General features: G+C 39.2%; 1 protein-coding gene across 6 annotated transcripts in view; it reads right to left on the bottom strand.

The window, feature by feature from the left end:
* TENM2 (teneurin transmembrane protein 2) overlaps window positions 1-15,386 on the bottom strand; it is a 1,351,165-nt gene that overhangs the window by 76,029 nt on the left and 1,259,750 nt on the right. For all 6 annotated transcript variants that reach the window (XM_003756806.2, XM_031949416.1, XM_003756801.2 and 3 more), the window contains one exon: window positions 7,320-7,466. In XM_003756806.2, coding sequence (XP_003756854.1) covers window positions 7,320-7,466 — 147 coding nt within the window. The remainder of the gene's footprint in view (window positions 1-7,319; window positions 7,467-15,386) is intronic.

Here is a 15,386-nt window from a genome sequence, read left to right as displayed (position 1 = left end):
CTTTTTTTATCTTTTTCATAAACTTTCTCCAGACTCTGCCATGTCTTAGAAAAAAGCTAAGTACAGTTGCTTCCTAGAGGGGAATCTGCTCATAGATACATATTAATATTGGACAAGAACTTCTAAAAAAAAAAGGGTATCTCTCTTTTCTGAACACTTTATTTTATCATTAATCAAGAGCAAGAGGGCTCAATGACATTTGTCTCTGGGGGAATAAGATGAAGAATTTACAGTATGCCATTTATTTTATTTTGTTTCTCTCCATCCTTCATATTTTAAAATGATAGTACTGAAGACCTGTGTGAGCGGTGTAGAGAAATGATGAGATTTAACAACTGACTAGATATTTGGGGAGAGGAAGAGTGAAGAATGAGGATGGCATTGGAGTTGGGACCATGGGTGATCAGAAGAAAAGTGGTGTTCTCAATAATATGGCAATCCAGGAGAGAGGAACTTAGGTGGGAAAGATAATGATTTGGATATGTTGAGTTTGACATATCTGCAGGAATCTACTTTGTAATTCAAATCATCATTTGGTAATGTGGTACCAGAATAGAAGGGAAAGAAAAAGGCTGGGTAGAGAGATCTAGGAGTCACTGCCATAGAGATGATAATTGAATATATTGGAGCTGAGACATCAAGTAAAAATATAGGGAGAAATGAAAAGGCATAGGACAGTTTTAAATGAAACCAACAGTTACAGTCAATAAATGTTTATTAAATATCTCGTGTGTCCTAGATGCAAATCACTGGGGATATATCCACACCCACAGCCACAACCAAACAGTCTCTGCCTTCAAGGAACTCACAGTGAAATGGGGATATAATAAGCAAAGAAATACATACAAACTCACTCATTTTCTCTTTCTGTCTCTGTCTCTGTCTCTATCTCTGTCTCACATACACACACACACACACACACACACACACACGAAATAATTAATTGAGAGAAGGAACTAGAATTCGAAGGATTGGGAAAGGAAGATGGGATTTTAATTGGCTTTTAAAGAAAGCCAAGGAGATCTATAGGTGGAGTTAAGGAATTTGAGTTTGTGCTTTAGGAAAACCACTTTAATAGCTGAATGGATGATGGATTGGATCGGAGATAGCCCTGGAGAAGGCAGGGCATTGCAATAGTCCTAGAATAGGTGATAAGGGCCTGTTTTGGGGGCAGTGAGAGATAATGGGGTAGACATGACCTATGAAGAATGAATGGAAACATGGAGGTGAATGGTAGGTGTTGGGGTAAATGTTAGGTTGTGAGACTGAGGGACTCACTGGATATGTCATATATAAAAACATAATAAAGAAAACTAAGAAGTGGTTAGGTAGAAAGAGAAGTTAAAGTGAATAGCCATGAAAACTCAGAGTAGAGAGTATCCAGGAGAAAAATGTAGGCAATAATGTCAAATATATACATTGTCAAATTGTTCAGTTGTTTTTTCAGTCATTTCCATCTTTTTTATGACCCCATTTGAGGTTTTCTTGATTGGAGTGGTTTACCATTTCCTTCTCCAGATGAAGAAACTCAGGTGAACAGGATTAAGTGACTTGTTCAGGATCACACAGGATGTGTCTGAGTTTTAAACTCGGGAAGATGGATCTTCCTGACTTCAAGACTGATATCTACTCTGTCGTGTTGGTGCCTTATTAACCCAAACATGTTAAATATGTTATCTTAAAAAAGGAAAATCCATGTTGTTTTTTCAGCCGTATTGTTTCTATGGGTTTCCAGCTTGGAAATATTGTACATTTCTTCCAAAGACCAGAGAACTAACAGATACCGTGGGCCTGGTGATAGACTCATGGCATATTTTTCTAGTTAAGCATCAGATACATTATTTTTCTGTCTGAAATTTAAAATCTGCTTTTATCTCCAACCAGAATTGCCCACGACCTTTGAAATGAATAGAAAAACCTTATCCAATTCAATTACTATAGTTACATTGCATTTTGTAGGAATTTCCTCTCCTCCCACCCCCCAAAAACCCCAACTTTATTTTCCCCAAACATTCATCAAGAATGTTCCACAACTGATTCACTAAGTAGGTAGGTTTTCCCCCTCCATATCTTATTGCATAGAGAAACTTTAGTTATATATCATTTGAACAATTTTCCAGTGATCAGGTACACTCTAGGAATATGGCTTTCTCATGGGCCCCTGAAGCCCCTGCTTTCTCATTAGCCAAGAAAAGTTATTAATTAACAAGTGTGCTAAATGCCTGAATAGCATCCCTGGATCACGTCAAACCAATTTGGACAGCTAGAAGATGGGAAGGTGGAAAGAAGATCAGTAGGGGGACAGTTCTATCTAGGCCAAGTCCCTTGGACTTACTCCAATATTACTTCCTCTCACTTAGACCTAGCTTGACTGTCTCAGACAGGATACTGGGAACCCAGACAAAGACTCATCATCCCTGACCTATGGCAGACTTTTACTAAACTGATCGTTAGAACCAAAGGAAAGAAAACATGGAGGTGAATGGTAAATGTTGGGGAAAGGAATTGCTCTGAAATCTGTTAAGTTTTGAAAGATTATACGTTATCACAGGCATTGGTTGTGGGAGGATAAATAAAGAAATTGGTAAATATTAAACAAAATAGAGGGGTACCCAGGTGATATAGTGCATAGAGATCCTGGTCTAGAATCAGGTAGCCTCCTGTTTATGAGTCAGACAGCCTTAGACTTACTAGCTGGGTAACTGTAGGCAAGTCACTTATCCTTGTTTGCCTCAGTTTCCTCATCTGTAAGATGAGCTGGAGAAGGAAAAAAAACTATTCCTATCAAGAATTAATAGCCAATGAATAAATTGTGGTATATGAATATTATGGAATATTACTGTTCTGTAAGAAATGACCAACAGGATGATTTCAGAAAGGCCTGGAGAGACTTACACGAACTGATGCTGAGTGAAATGAGCAGGACCAGGAGATCATTATATACTTCAACAACAATACTATATGATGACCAGTTCTGATGGACCAGGCCATCCTCAGCAACGAGATCAACCAAATCATTTCCAATGGAGCAGTAATGAACTGAACCAGCTATGCCCAGAAAAAGAACTCTGGGAGATGACTAAAAACATTGAATTCCCAATCCCTATATTTATGCACACCTGCATTTTTGATTTCCATCACAAGCTAATGGTACAATATTTCAGAGTCTAATTCTTTTTGTACAGCAAAATAACGTTTTGGTCATGTATACTTATTGTGTATCTAATTTATATTTTAATATATTTAACATCTACTGGTCATCCTGCCATCTAGGGGAGGGGTGGGGGGGATAAGAGGTGAAAAATTGGAACAAGAGGTTTGGCAATTGTTAATGCTGTAAAGTTACCCATGCATATATCCTGTAAATAAAAGGCTATTAAATTAAAAAAAAAAGAATTAATAGCCAACTAACTGATTAATCAATCAACACACATTTATGTTACCTAATATGTGCCAGCCACCATGCTATGCACTAGAGATGTAAACAGAAAAAGTAAGAATAGAAATAAAATAGAAAAATGATCCCTACTAGGAGATTTATGTCCTAAGTCTGATAGTCTCATAATGATAGCCTTACACTATCAGAGCTATTTTTTATTTCTTGCATGGGTAATGTCATCTTAAATCTCCATTGCCTTTCTGCTGGCTGTCCCTTGTGTCTGGAACATACTCCTTCTTCATACCAATCTCAGAGAGCCTCCTTCTTTCTTTAGTGATTTGCCTATGGTCAGTAATACCATAAAAGTGAAAGACAAGATTCAGACACAGGTCTTCCTGACACCAAGTTCAACCCTCCATATCCTGCTGTGCCCAATTATAATTCATTAACAGAGTCAATTTAGAGAGAATGTTCCTACCAATGCTCCCTCAAATCACATTATCCTGAGATACAATCATTGCTTTAATAGTGTCACATCAGTCCTAGGGATATGTGTTTGTGTATCCTAGATGATGTCTCCTGATAGATAGAAGGCCACTAGCTTGGAAAATAGACAAGTGAGGCTTAATATTATGGGAGACCTCAGTCCAAGTGTAAGAGCAAGGAAGATAGAGAGGTCTTGGAGGAGTAGTATTTAAAGGCCAGATGGTCTATCCAAGTTTACTACACTTTTCAGTTACTACTTTTACAGGGAATCTACACCCCTTTCTTTCCCCGCCCCCAGCTGAGTTGTGATGAACTACAACTCACACCTCTGACTTGGTGGTGATAATTAAATATTATCTGCCTGTCACTTGGCACACATGTTGTGTGTGTTCTCAGACTTTAATGAGCTAGTATTTGTCTCTTGTAAGCAAAAATATTTCTTTGAGCCTCTTGTTTTTCAAATTGGGGTGAGCAGTTCAAGTGAAGATTTCATGCTATTAAAAAAAAAAAAAGTCTGCTTGCCAGCAAGTCTTATCTAAAAAAAACCCTGTTTCTTTTAAGAGTCCAGGAGAGCAAAGAGATTTTTGTGAAGAACTATTTTATAGGTTCACAAATTTAGAGCAAAAAGATTTTAGTTATGATCTAGTTCAAATTTCTCATTTTATAGTCAAAGACACTGTTGTCCTGAAGGTGTTGAATTAATTGCTTGATCAAAATCATACAAGTAGGAGAATTGGGATTTGAATCCAGATCTTTTAGCTTCAAATATCCTGTTTCTCCTGCATCACTTTTAGGATATTATGGTCAACATTCAGACCCCTGTGCTATTTATATAAATGATAGATGCTTAATACTGTCAAATGCACACTCTGCAGGTGCATTAGGGAAAGGAAACAAAATGATGATCTCACCTCCAAAGTCCAAAAACAAACAAATAACCCCCCCCCCCCCTTAAAGCCTCCCTTTTATATTTCTAATTTTCTTATCCTTTCTCCTCTCCACATGCTTCTCAGTCTAACTATACTGGCCTACCTGTCAAATGAATGGCATATCTTTCGTATTTATTGTTGACACTGAAAGGGTTGAAGAGAACAAGGGGGCAAAAGTGATTTGGAAGGGGTTAAAATAAAGTTAAAGGGCATCATTTTTCTGTTGTTATTTAGAGGTTTGAAAGGTCTCACTTCTTCCTCTCCCTTTCCCTACTTAAAAAAAATTAAACTTTATACTCGGAACTGGTTAAAAAATAACAATACCACAAAACAGCATTAGATAGAAAAGCAGTTTGCCATTTTTACGTTCTCCTTCTTGAAGTGTACTCTATTACTTTACCCATTCATGAGATTTATAACCAAAGCATTCTTTGCAGCTGTTCCTGGAGCTGCATTCAGGTTCAGCATGGGCGCTCTCAGTCACACAGCCAGGTTTATAGACCAACACAGCCTTTCATGAATACCTCATAAATCAGAATTGGGGCTACTGCAGAGTTTCCCAAAAAAGATATAATTAGGGTGCTATAGGACTGGGTCCAGAATGGATGACAAGCAGTTTTAATATTTATCAATAAATGGCAAAGTGCTTAGCACCCCACCTAAGGATGTAATTAACTACAGAACAGAGAATCTGAGCCCTGGATTTGCCTTATAAAGAAGGCACTCAATTTAATTGAGAATTGCTTATGTCAGGTGAGAGAGAGTCTGTGTCTACCTCTCTCACCTGACATAACAATTAACTGGGAGTTTCTTTTTATAAACATTGTGTGGTTCCTTTTTCTATGTGGTTAATTACTTCCTTGGGAGGTTTCCTTTAATACTTCCTATAACAAGGCCATTATTGTCTTTAGCATAATCACTGGCTCATTTGCTTTTGTGCCCTTCCTTTGCCATGCTCTCATTTTGACTCTGCCTCTGGAAGCTAAGAGCAGCTGCTGTGTGTATTCTTTTCCTCCACATCCCCTTCCCCCACACATTGCTAGTGCTTAGGGCTGTAGACCAGTGCCATCAAGCTTAGAGAGCCTGTCTTCCCTCCCTTCCTCCCTCCCTTCCTCCTCCTCCCTCCCTCCCTCCCTCCCTCCCTCCCTCCCTTCCTTCCTTCTTCCTTCCTTCCTTCCTTCCTTCCTTCCTTCCTTCCTTCCTTCCTTCCTTCCTTCCTTCCTTCCTTCCTTCCTTCCTTCCTTCCAACATGGAAGACAAGAGACTTGTAGATTACACATGAACATGGAACAATGGACAGTGAACTAGCAGTCAGGAAAACTTGGATTTAAATACCACCTCAGATACCATTTCAGGTATGTGACCCTGGGTTGGGCAAACCACTTTATGGATTTGGTTCTCCGGTTTTCCATCTGTAAAATGGCCACAAAGTTCCCTTCCAGCTTTAATTCTAGAATCTTATGAAACTGACAGTTTTAGAGTCTCCATTGTAAAGCATAACATTCTATTCTTCTTATCTCACTTGCTAGGTTTCTTCCCTACCTCTCCATCTCCTCCCCATCCTCCCCTTAGCATTTCCAATGCTGAAGATGCCAGGGGTAGGGAAGGGGAAACCAATCCAACACCTACAAGGTTATCAGTAAACAATTGTACTTTATGAAACAAACGGGTATGAGAAAATAAAACTCTCTTTCTCTGTCTCCCTGCTCCCTGCTCTCTCTCTCTCTTTCTGTCTCTCCTCTCTGTTTCTCTCTTTCACACACACACACACACACACACACATTTTGCCATGGCTCCTGAGTAAGAAAGCGTCAGGATTTTGACACTACTTCAGGAATGAGAAAATATTGCAATAGTGTGAGTGTGAATGTGATACTGAACATTAGAATCCTATAAAAACACAAAGCTAGAATAAAACACAATAAAAAATAAAAGATTGCTGTTAATGGGGCCAGGACACAATTAGATTCCTGATTAATGGACATTGCATAGAACTAGGAGATTAAGAGAATTGACTTTTGATAAATAATACCCAGTCTTCTCTTCTAGCAGGAGGAAAAATTTTGAGCAAAGTCAGTAGTGTCTTAGTGCCCATCTAAGGATCAGATTATCTGGGCCTGATAACCTTCTTGGTAGCTATGAATACTCCTGCCTTCCCCTTTGACTCTGTCAACATGGGATTTGGCAGGAGCAGGCTCAGAACTAAAGTCAATTCCTGACCTCTCATCTGAAATGCAGGGCACCAAAAGGTCTGTCAGAATCAGCCATTCTGAGACAGTGTCAGGGACTCTTGTGATGGTGGGGGCTTGAATATGTGAAGGCAGCACCAAGCCCTCTGTCACCCCAAGCTGCCCACATCTGTACGAGGACGCCATATTCACCATCTAATTTATTTCAAAGGAAATGTTATAATAACATTTGACAATAGTATGGAAGAAGTCTTTCAGTAGTAAAATGACTCATAACTAAAGTACATACAACCCTCTGTTCTTGAGGGACTGGGAATTGGAAGACTTTTTGCTCACCTCCCTCATTATCCTTGTTATCAGCACAGGAGGTTTCCATGGCAACGTTGCATCCGGGCCCTCTCCAGCCGGTCTGGCAGACACACTGCCAGCTGTTCTGACCGAGTGTGCATCTCCCATTGCCATTGCACAAATCGGGGCAGCCATCTGGTTGAAGAAATGAAGAAGATAAGTGCAAGGGACACAGATCCACACTACAAATTTGAGGGCCATGGAAAAGGAGAACAAAGTCACTGTACATTCACAGGGCCATCCTTGGAGGTAGAGGATGGGGAGGAGATAATGTCCATCTTAGAAACAGAGTTTGGGGAAGCGGGTTACACATGCAGCAGGGAGTACATGAAAGAAAGGGGATACGCACCATTGAGATCTGCTGCCACTGCCCTATGTGATTGGTTATGTCTGAACTTTCCAAACATATGGAGTTCGACAATTCATCCCAGAAAACAGAAATCAGTTCTGATTTGATAGTCTATCTAGTTGAGGATTTATTTAGAATCACTGTCTTAGTTTGGACACTGTCTTGATTTTTTAAAAGAATTTTTCATTGTTAGAGAAGTGCCCTCTGCTGAAGGGGAAAAAATATTCCTTTCAACTAAGGATGGCAAAGTGCCCTCTCCATCTTTCAGAATTCTAAAGATATATTTACATATAATTATCACAGGCTTCTCATGACTGAGAACTGGATTAGTCTGCTGAGCTATTTTCACATTCTGTCTCTTTTAATATTAAGTTTTAATGGGTACTTTAAAAAGTTGGCTACTTATTACTCAACCTATTTATGGCAGGGTTTAAAATACTGAATTACATGAAAGCTGCAGCATGAGAAATTTCCCAAGTGCATAAATGGTGACTGAGTGAGGTAAATGTTTTTTGTTGGGGGGGGGGAGTTTATTTGTTTGTTTTTGGACTTTGGAGGTGAGATCATCATTTTGTTTCCTTTCCCTAATGCACCTGCAGAGTGTGCACTGAACATCATTGAAATGACTGAACCTTCTCCTCTACTGAGCTGAGACATAGCATTGGGTCCCAGGGAGGAAATATAGTGAAGGACGCCCCCAGGCATTGAAGCTGAGTGGAAAAATTCTCATGGGCAAGGGGGTAATCTCCTTCTGACCCAGGGAGACAAGCAGGAAAGTTGGTATCACAGATTCATGCATCCTGATTGCTAACAAGAACTTCTATATGTGTTCCTCCCCAGTATAAATGTGTACTAATAGTCATTAATTGGGTTGTCATTGAAAAAGTAAATCCCCCTGAAATGATTTTACATATACCAAAGAAGAATGAATTGGGCAATGGGGGAGAGGTAGTTTTACATAGAGGATTGAGTCAAGATGGCTAATCTGAAACAGACCTACACCAATTGCTCTGGGGAAAAAAAAGCATGGTACTGTTACAATTTTCCTCATTAGCAATAAGGATGGGTTTGCTAAGCACTTCTCTTTTAAGCACCAGAGAGACAATAGAACCAATATGCAACTTTATATCCCAAATTCAGAGGATTTTTTCAAAATGGTCTGATTCCGGCATCCCTTTTCTTCCCATTTAATTCTTTCTCGGTACTAACATTCTCCTACTTCTATCCAGCTGGTGGTAGGAGTGAGAATGCTCAGCAGTGGTCACTCCCAATAGAGGATAAGAAAAAGAATAGATGAGGGAAAAGTTCACCTACTGTGCTAAAGGAAAGGCATTTGGGGAAGACCAAGTAAGAAAACAGAGGTGCTGTGAATAAAGGATCCACTTAACTGCAGCAGCATTCTGTCTTCAGCTAAGAATGCATAGGAATGCATTAATACCCCCTAAAGTCTTTTTCATTCCTAGATACCCCAGCCATTATGACTTTTCTTACTAATGGGGAAACTAAGGCAGAGAGAAGTTAAGAAACTTCTTCAGGTTATATACAGTGAAAGAAATGGGAAAGATATTTCTACAGGTGTATGAAAGGTCTCATTATGTGAAAATAAGAGAATTTTCACTATTCCAAGATAGATGGAAGGGGAAAAAAAAGGCATAAAGACAATGTCAAATTATTTCCAGCTATTTGGCTTCAAAAGACATGGTTACTAGAACACAAGGAAAACCTTAACTTGAATGGTTGACAAATATGTTGAACACCCTGATAACTACTGTGGATATGAATTATCTTGCCCCTTTGAGGTGTCATGTTTTCTGAACTAAAACAGGAATAAAAGTGTTGGAGAAGGGCTCATTGTAGAGAAAGCCCAAGTTTGTAATGTAAAATTTAAATTCACAATCAATACTAGCCTGTGTGCCAGAGATATGCACTCAAAATGTGTGTATGTCTGGGTTGGGTAGTTCCCCACCCCCCTTTCCATTTTTTTCCTTTTGACCAACCAAAGCGAGATAAACAGATCACAGTAGCAGGTTTTCTCCACATCATATGAGCAAGATGAAAACATGAACAGTGGGAAGCTGGCAAATCTCTGAAAAGTATCAGGGCAGCTGGGAATTAATGGACATGACTTTGCTTTTAGCTTGAAGACTGAAGAAAGCAGCCCCCGTAGGTGTGTGGAGTTGCTAAGCAACCCCACGCTACCCCTGGCACAAGTTCATTCTGTTAGTGGCCTTCAGAAGAGACGATGTGTTGTGTTTGTAAAATGCAAAGCCAGCTTCCTCTTAAGGAAAAACAAAATATAAGAAGTAATTAGTCTGCAGGGCAAGTGGGCAACTGGGCTGTTATTCCCTCTGGAGAGGATTTGAAAGTCAGAATTGGACTTGGGTTTCTAGTATGTGAACTTGGGGGGCAGAACTGTTGGCTGGGTAAACCAACAAGTCTACAGGGTGCAGTCCTCTGGGATGGGGTTGTTGACCACATAGACCACAGAGTATTTTTCAAAGTCAATCCCGTGTTTGATGCCAGCTCTGTGTCTAAAGCACATGGAGCCTTCTGGGAGGCTCTAAACACTAGTTTAGACATGAAGCAGGTGACATGGGACTAACGGCACTTTAGCTATTCTGCCTGGCCTCTGCTTAGAAAACTGTCTAGACTAGAAAGAAGAGAATGGGACCTTCCCACAGAGTCCATCTCTCATTCTGCCCTTTGGAGGAACTTCTAATTACAGCAATAATTTTTTGGGCTAATGCCCTCTCCATCTTATCTGACAATCAACCAGTCCATAAGGCATTCAGTAGTGGATTTCGGTGACCAAGGAAGTAAGAGGTGTATGTTGAATGCCTTCTACTTTCTACATCCTTGTTAACAGAAAAAAAAGCAGTTCCACTTACCCACTCCCCTCATCCACACCCTCCCCCCATCCTGGTTGCAGGGCACGATTGACTGAATCACTCCCAAATTCCAGTCACTAAAAAAACCCTGTTTGTCAACAATTTTCAAGCAGGAAGTCTTTCTGCTTAAAAAAAAAGTCAGGCTAAAGCAAAATAATGTCTATGGTGCAGTGAAAGGGGAGCACAAACGCACTTCAAGAAAGCTATAATTACCATAAAAGGTTCTTCTAAAAAGGAATGTTCTACCATGTTCAGCAATTTAGAGGTAGAAATAAATGGCTAATATTGCATAAGGGATGTGAAGAGAGAAAAGATTTTAACATTTAGAATCAAATGCAACTTGGAAAAGCTCAGGAGATAATACCTACTTCAAATAGAAAAGCAAAGAAGTGGATGAAGGGGGGAAAATACAAAACATACTGAAAATAAACTCAAACAGACTGAATGAACAAGCTGTCGGAGTAATGAGAAATACCTACTTGCTGCTAGGGGCCATCATAAGAATCTAATATAATACCCCAGATCAATGCTTTGAATAAGAGGCTGCTTTGAGTTAGGGGAAACCAACTTTCCTTGACACTTCATCAATTCTTTTTAGTCCATAGCTTGGCCTTGTTCAAGGGCTATTCCAGCCATTTCAGGTATATGTTCACCCTCCTCTCAGCTGCAGCAGGCAAAAAGGAAAGCACTAGCTTGCATGGAACCTCATATCTGTATGCAGAGGTCTCTTCAGCATTTGGACAGCAGCAAATCTCATGGAAACTCATTGTGCCCCTCTCTCCTTTAGACTCATTAGACTACCATTCAGAAAGGTACCAGTACCACTACTCATTGTTCACCCTTCCTAATGAAGGTGTGCTAAGCACTTCCCAATGCAACTAGAAGACCATCCACCAAGGCAGGAAAAGCAGAAAAAGTATAAGAAAAGTACAGTGGGAAAAGTATGGGTAAGGGATCACAGGAAAGGTATCATTCTTCCCTAAAGGCCTATTTCTTTTGAATCTTCTCTTAAAAGGAGTCATTCTCCCTATTCTAGTCCTCTCTTCTAAATATCATTTTATTCTGAAGTCCCAGTAGTTGAAACACTGCCAGACATTCCTAGAATTAGGAGGTGTAATCATCAGTAACATTTAGTAGATGGCCCTTGCTTTCCAGAAATGTTTATGGTTAAAAATAGCTGAGGCACTGGGGAGCTATGCTTACTGATGGTTCGGGGGCCATTTAAACTAAACAGCAGTGGCAAAGGTCCAGAAAATTAATCTGATGTTTTGAGATACTCTGGGGAAAAACTTCGACTAATTTTAAATGACTGCCAAAGAAGCATTTCTGTCTCTGGGAGACCAGGGGACTTTCTCCTCTCACTCATCCATGCAAGAAGGAAACATTCAGTTACTAAATTTTCAGGCAATAAGGTGGCACTGGTAGTCATTTTGGGCACATATTATGTACACCCACACTCAAAACAGCTGCTTAATCCTTAGCTAGATATGAACAAGAAAGGTACAAAACTTTAGAATCAGAGACTTCTCTTTTTCAGTGACTTCTTTCTAAAAAATATTTTATTTTTCCTCAATTACATGGTAAAACAATTTTTAACTTTTTATTTTTAAAGTTTTGAGTTCCAAATTCAATCCCTTCCTTCTTCCATCTTTCTCCTATCCTTTTCTTGAGAAGGTAAGCAATCCAATAAAGGTTAGACATGTGTAATCATGTACAACATTTCCATACTCTGGAGTTTAGGAGGGATAACTTTGGAAAACTTAGCTCTGAATGTTTGCTTTTTATATGTGAGAGGAGCAGGATTCATGATCTTACAGATGGAGGAATGATCTTTCAGTAGTCAGTCATTTTAAATTAGTGATATATGTGCAGATGTAGGAAGGGCAAGAAGGAAGGACTTGGGAAAGAGAATGGACTGCCTATGGTTCTACGGCCCAGCTTTTGTTCACAGGGGAAAAAAATCACTTTGGATCCAGTTGTATATGTTTCAAGTTTTCTGACTGCACCTGGATTCTTACTGCTCAGCATCATTTCAAATCCTAAAGGATAGTGTGGAAAAGGAAAGATAGTAATACCAACCTCAAAGAATATTGAAAGGTTTGTTGTGCCTGGCTCTTAAAAAGAAGGACCCTCCCTAAATTCTAATAAAAAAGAGAACTTGTCTGCTCTTTCTGCTTTTCAATTTTCCAAGTTTTTCTTAAGAATTTTTTTATTGTCAGTATAAGATTATGAGATGAGGACAAAAGCTTTGGGAATAGTTGTAGTAGACAGTTCTGAGTATAGAGAAGACATATGAGATGAGAAGAGCCGGGTTTTGAATTTCTTCCAAACTTAACTATGCTCACAATTACCACTCCTCTTCTATCAAGAGTAAGACCCTAGGGTACCTTTTATATTCTTTTAAACTAGTATATTTTGCTCAAACAGGAGTGTAAATAAGAGAAGACAAGAGAAGGAAGGTAAAGTAGTTACCTTAGGGATGGCATGGGGAAAGGAAGGGTTGAAATGGAACCAGTTTTATTGCCCTGGGGTCTGCCCCCCTTTCTGCCACTTTTCCTACTGGATCAAGTAGTGACATCATCACATATTTTTAACATTACAGTTTCACTGAGATATGACAGACAATTATGATCATGTTCAGAGTAATTACTCACTGTTGCCATCACAGAAGGCAAAAGCTACTAGATAGGCAGCATAAGACTCAAGACTTTTACCTGTAACACTTAGTAGCTCTGTGACCATGGGCAAAACACTTAGTCTTTTCTGAAACTCCATTTCCTCATATGTAATGTGGGAGTGATGGTACATCACTGACTTTAGAGAGCTTTCATGAGCTCAAGTGAAATGATGTCTATAAAATGCTTTATAAACCTTAAAGCACTTTCTCTTAGACATAGAAACAGCTAGTGGAGTAAAGGGTATGGAGTCAGGAAGACCTGAGTTCAAATGTACTTTTAGATATTAACTACCTATATGGCCCTGGCCAAATCACTTAAGTCTTTGGCTCAGTTTTTTAGCTGTAAAATGGGGAGAACACCTTTGTAGGGGTTGTTGTGAGGATCAAAGAATATATGTAAAAATACTTGGCATAGTACATAGTAGGTACTATATAAATGCTTACTCTCTTTTCTCCAGTAGATATTCCAATGAGTCTCTAGACCAAAGGAACTTATTTGAGAAAAAGAGGCTTTTAGATACCATGTGGGGAAATAAAAAAAAAAATTGACTAGCAGAGATTGGAACTCTGTGTGTGTGTGTGTGTGTGTGTGTGTGTGTGTATGTACTGAACAGTATCATTCTATATTTAGGGAAGCTGAGACCTACTAGATAGGAGAAAACAGATATGTGGAGAGAAAGAATAGAAGGTGTGTCTGTAGATTAAGGGAATGATAAGAATTACAGGGATGGCAGAGATGACAATAATAAGAAAGCCCAGTGGTTTAATTTGGTTCTTGGAGGATAATCAAGTTTTTGTACCTTGTATTGCTTATTCCCACGGCTGTCCAGCAAGTAATGAATGAGGTGCCTGTGAGTATGGAAATAAGGACAAAAGCTTGACTTTGATTTCTTATTTGTTATTTTTAACCATCCAATTTCTACACCCACTGAGCATCGTTAGAGCCACAGGAGGGTCATAAAAATACAAATGGCACCTACGCGGCCTGTGGGCACGGACTCGTTACTTACTGTAGGGCTGACGTTTCTCTTTTAACTAGAGTAAAATCAGGCCAACGATAAATTGCCATCTCATTTCTTTCCCCCCAGCACAACTTTAGAAAATGTAAGGAAATCACGAAATATTCCTTTCTCACGGATGTTAAAGTGAATGGGGGTAGATGGATGTGTATGTAGGCTGAATTCTTGCTGGCAAGCATGCTTTAACTGGGAGAAAAAAGCCCTGGTTGAGCTTTTTGTTTCCCTGCCAGTGGTTCTTATGTAGGCAGAAGGTAGGGATAGAGGCAAAGGTCTCTTGAGGAGACTCTGAAAAGACAAGACATGGACTCTTCTCTATAAGAGTTAATGAATCAAGCTGAGGCTTTAGTCAGGGCAAGTAATGGGACTCACCCGAGAACCCAACACAGTCAAACAAAACTCATTTATTATCTTAAACTTATCCACTATGGAGAGAACAAAAAGAAATGGATTTAGAGTGTAGCAAAGGAGGTTTTAGTTAGATAGGTGAAAAGAATTTCCTGACATTCAGGACAGATCAGCCTTATTAGCTAACAGGTAGCTAAGAGGAACTATGTGTTGTCATTTTCAGGAACTCTTAAAATAGGATAAATTGTCTTTAGTCTGGGCTGGATTAGACAATAAGACAAAAAGAATGGCCATGAGAATTTTGGAGAGGACTGGCAGGCCCATGAGGTTAAGATTGTGAGTTCTCATTTGCAAAGATTTTCCCTCTTATTTAATAGATGGCTAATCCTATAGTTGTAAAGATTTCCCAATGTAGTCTTGAAAGAAATCAAGAAGGACTTTAAAAAACCAGACTAATTTTTCTGTTGCTTCTGTTATTGAAAGAAAAAAATTAAATCCCTCAGATGGGAATCAGGTAACAAATAAGGTTTAGAAAACAGGATTTGGTGTTTGATCTGCACTCATCTTTAAGCCGCTTTTCCATATCAGATATAGAAAGTGTTGAAAAAATATGGCATCCTAAAAGAGTACAAATTGTATAAAACATAGGAATAGGAGATAGAAAAGATCAATTAGGTTGTTGAGTCCTCTTCTGTGGCATGGGTATATTTTACAGTATATTCCAAGATATTTTATCCAACTGAATGTGAAATTTTTCTAGCAATAGGATTTTCACGA

The sequence above is a fragment of the Sarcophilus harrisii genome, chromosome 2, assembly GCF_902635505.1.
Source record: "Sarcophilus harrisii chromosome 2, mSarHar1.11, whole genome shotgun sequence".
In the NCBI taxonomy this organism is placed as follows: Eukaryota; Metazoa; Chordata; class Mammalia; order Dasyuromorphia; family Dasyuridae; genus Sarcophilus; species Sarcophilus harrisii.
This window is presented reverse-complemented; position numbering and strand designations above follow the sequence as displayed.